The sequence below is a fragment of the Papio anubis genome, unplaced genomic scaffold, assembly GCF_008728515.1.
Source record: "Papio anubis isolate 15944 unplaced genomic scaffold, Panubis1.0 scaffold2686, whole genome shotgun sequence".
NCBI lineage: Eukaryota > Metazoa > Chordata > Mammalia > Primates > Cercopithecidae > Papio > Papio anubis.
Window position 1 is genome coordinate 1 of NW_022162768.1, and position 4,408 is coordinate 4,408.

At 44.7% G+C, this 4,408-nt stretch overlaps 1 protein-coding gene across 1 annotated transcript; it reads left to right on the forward strand.

Annotated features, from left to right (window-relative positions):
* The first annotated feature begins 42 nt into the window (after positions 1-42).
* Positions 43-4,400, forward strand: LOC100997105 (putative protein SSX6). The gene is made up of 4 exons (XM_031661855.1): positions 43-637; positions 1,076-1,190; positions 1,841-1,936; positions 3,789-4,400. Exons 1-4 carry the CDS (start codon positions 569-571, stop codon positions 3,857-3,859), a joined length of 351 nt encoding a protein of 116 aa, XP_031517715.1. The 5' UTR covers positions 43-568; the 3' UTR covers positions 3,860-4,400.
* Positions 4,401-4,408: the final 8 nt, after the last annotated feature.

Here is a 4,408-nt window from a genome sequence, read left to right on the forward strand (position 1 = left end):
ATGGCGGGCTCTTCCTTCTTATAATTTACAAATAACCCGGTAATAGCCTCTAAATCCGTTCATATTAGCGAAGGTCGTTTGTCTTCAACAGAACAGAACCCCCCATCCCTCTGCCTGATCAAATCCATCACCAAAGAGACCATGTTGTCTCTGGGACTCACTTCCTTTCCTTCATGTATTGATTGGGAGTGTCAGAACGCCTCCACTCAATAAAATTATACAGTTACGTCCCTGCCTCCCCAACAAGGGTCTGTACATCTTCCAGGGTAAGCCTAGCTCCAGGGAAACTACTAACAACATTAGCTAACCCCCTCCCAAAGACTCAAGGCTGTTTTGCCCATAGGAAACCTGTCATCCCCAATCAGTACTTCTCCCAGAGACCCCCCAGCTCCCTGTTTTCATCTGACTTCTCCCCATGTCCTTACTCAGGGACAGATAAGCCCTGGATGGAGAAATGCAGCACCTGATTCCAGGTGACTGAGTGTGGCCGGCCTTCACTGATTTCTCCCTCCACGGGACTGGAAAGACTCAGGCTGTTTCTCTTGCAGGTCAGACTGCTCCCGGTGCCATGAATCGAGACAACGCCTTTGCAAAGAGACCCAGGGATGATGCTAAAACATCAGAGAAGAGAAGCAAGGTGAGGTGACCTGGAGGGGACAGAGCAGTGGTCCAGGGGACAGAGTAGGGTGACCAGGTTTCTGAGGAGGGGAGGACAGAGGTACTGGGGACAAGGAGCAGGGTCTCGGGGAGATCTGGACCCTTGGGAGCCTCCCACCCTCGCTCTGTCATCACCTAGCATCCCTGGAGACAAGTCTGTGGCCGTGCACTACATTTGGTGACTCTCACTCCATTCTGCAAGGTGGGAAGAGAGCCAGCCAGCAGTATTAAAGCCCTACTGTGCGGCAGGGGAGAAGCTGGGGAAGGTCCCCATGTTGTCTCAGTTAGCCATGGCATCAACCAAGGACGGATTATCATCCCCACTTCCCAGATCCAGCACACAGGAAGCAGCTCCAGTTGAATGGTAGACATGCCTAGCTGAGTCACTGCCAGAATTTCTTTCTTTCTTTTTTCCTAGGCCTTCGATGATATTGCCAAATACTTCTCTAAGAAAGAGTGGGAAAAGATGAAATACTCGGAGAAAATCAGCTGTGTGCATATGAAGAGAAAGTATGAGGCCATGACTAAACTAGGTAACAGAAAGTTCTAGGAACAGACAAGTCTGGGGACACATGAGCATCCCTTTTCCTGCCTAGGCTACTTCTTAGGCTGCAGAAAGTACCCCACATTTTCCTTTTGTGCAGGGAAAAATCACAAGGCAGCTTCTGGGTGTTCTGCTCTTCCGTATCCTATCAGGGCTGAGGGCAGGGGCTGGCCACAGTGGAGCTCGTACCTAGATCCTGCACGTTTCTCTCCCATAGGCGTCTGTTCTGATGAGCCCAACTGTCTCTGTGGCATCACAGCACATCTCCCACCCTACCTTCCTCCTTTCGGCTTCTCTCTCTCTCTCTCTGTCTCTGTCTCTCTCTGAATCAGTCACCTGGGCTAGAGTGCAGTAGTGCAATCATAGCTCAATGCAGCCTCGAACTCCTGGGCTCAAGCAATCCTCCTGCCCAGCTTATGGAGTAGCTGAGGCTACAGGCACATGCCACCATGCCCAACTAATTTTATTTTATATTTTGTAGATATGGGAGTCTCTCTATGTTACCCAGGCTCTTCTTGAACTCCTGGCCTCAAGCAATCCTCCCGCCTCAGCCTCCCAAAGCGCTGGTATGACAGACATGAGCCACCGTGCCGGATCTAAGTTTGTCCCTTAAGGAATAAACATTTTGCTTCTTTCTAGGTTTCAATGTCACCCTCCCACCTTTCATGCGTAATAAACAGGCCACAGACTTCCAGGGGAATGATTCTGATAATGACCGTAACTGCGGGAATCAGGGTGAGTAGATGGGAAGGGGCTAGAAAGGGTCTCCTCAAGCCCAGTTGCTCTTCAGCTCAGCTACCTGGGAAAGATCCTCAGACATTTGTTCCCTCATACACAGCAGGGCTGAGTGAAAACAAAATTGCATACAGAAAGTTAACTGCAGAGGCCATTCATAAAATTCTAAAACATGCAAAACAGTAATATGTATTTTTATGGATAATAAGTAAATGGTAAATGCATGAAAACATGAATGTGAATAAAAAGCCATCAAATTGAGGGGACTGGCTGTAAATGGAGAAGGAGGGGGGCAGGGATTGGTGAGTGCTGCACAGACAGCTTCAGCCGTGACTTGTTGATAGTGTGTTTTGTTTTGTTTTGTTTTTGTTTTTGTTTTGAACTGGAGATTTGCTCTTGTTGCCCAGGCTGGAGTGCAGCGGCACAGTCTCAGCCCACTACAACCTCTGCCTCCTGGGTTCAAGCGATTCTCCTGCCTCAGCCTCCTGAGTAGATGGGATTACAGGCGCCCGCCACCATGCCCAACTAATTTTTGTATTTTTAGTAGAGACGGGGTTTCACCATGTTGGCCAGGCTGGTCTCAAACTCCTGACCTCAGGTGATCCACCCGCCTCAGCCTCCCAAAGTGCTGGGATCACAGGTGTGAGCTACTGCACCCAGCCCGTTTACAGTGTTTCTAATATTCTGAATAAATAAATCAGTCCTAACATAGTCATGGGTAATGTTGAGATGCGACTGAACTCAATATTATTCCCCATACTTTTCTGTGTGTTTGAAATATTTCTTTTTTAAAGGACTTGTTGTTCTTGCTAAACACTGTTAATGAATCAAAGGACAGTTAAGAAAATGTTAAAAGTGAAAAACAAAAAGAAAATGTTAAAAGTGTAGATCCGCCAAAAACTTCCAGAGTTTGTTTCATTAACAGCATATAGATACTGGATAAATATCTTAAGAGAGAGGGTGATGAACACATGACATAATAAAGATCGCTGTTTCTCTGTATTTTATTAAAACCAAATAGTCTTCTCATTCCCAAACAACCCCAATTCTCCGTGATGAGCTTGGAAGTGAGTTTGAAAGAGTGATCCCTCATCCAACCCAGAGAGCTTTCCCACTTGTCAGTGAGCGGAGATAACAGTATGTGAAAAAAAAGACAGGTTCTTGCGTAGAGAGCTTTGTGCATTTCAGGAATATAAAGGGGACATATGTGTTTACTTGCTCTTCTGCTCTGACAATGCAATCATAAGACAAGGTCAGAATGTCCAAACTGTCTCCAATAGACCTATTACTTCCCAACAAACAGGCCAGATTCTACAATCTCCCACAATCACTACAAGAGGTCTGAAAATCCAGTGCTTGAGTATCTGCCAAGCTTTTGACTTTAAAGGAGTGTCTTTATACTGAAAATATTTCAGAGCCACTGGACTAAATCATGCACAGTTCATCACACATTTAACAGCTTAATTGACGTACTTATGGTATGTACACTTCACCCATTTGAAGTGTACAGTGATTTTTAGTTGTTGCACATCTTGAGTGGATACAGTTCAGTTTCCCAACAAATCATTTTAATTATCTGGGAGAAAGTGAAAGATATGTAATGGAATAAGATGAGACTGTGATGGGGTTTAACCCCCATTTGATAAACTATGAGATGGAAAATTCTGAACTGATGCCACAGATAAGTGAACCAACCATTACTAAACGTAATTCAGAAGCAAATCTCAAATAACTCCTCAACAATGAGTGGACTCATAACCCTCTGCTGCAGAATTCCCTGATGCAACAGAAGTCTCTCTAGAGTTTGGAAATCTTTCCCAACAAATTAAAATTCTGATGTATTCTCTTTCAGTTGAACGTCCTCAGACGACTTTCGGCAGGTTCCAGAGAATCTTCCCAAAGGTGAGTATCTCTCAAATCTAAAGGACCAGAGAACTTTTGTCTCTCCACGGATGTGAATACAGGTAAGAGTGGGGGAATATCAAAAATGCCCTCATTGCCTCCTTCTCCCCATGTCTATCACAACACCTGATGTTAGCATCGACGGCTTGATAATACTAAGAGTTGTCATCCTTAATACTTCTTTTGTTTTCATAGTGATGCCAGATACTACTTTAAGCAGTTCACATGGATGAATTAATTTAATCCATAAGAAGACCTCTATGACGTTGTTTCTGTTATTATCTCCAAATAATAATGAGTCACACACTTCAGTTGTCATCCATATAAAAGCCATGTGACTTGGCGCAAATCTTCTAAGTTCTCTGAGCTCCAGATTCCTGGTCCATGCAATGGAAGTAAAGAATCACAGTCCATGTTTTAGATCATGGTTATCAGCAGCATAATAATAAAATGAGGCTATCGGGGTACAGAGATGTTAAAGAATGTTCCTGGGGCACAGTGGCAGGGGTAGTCTAATCCAGAGCTCCAAGCCATTTAAAGCTCATTCACGTTTGCATTTGTTTATGAAGT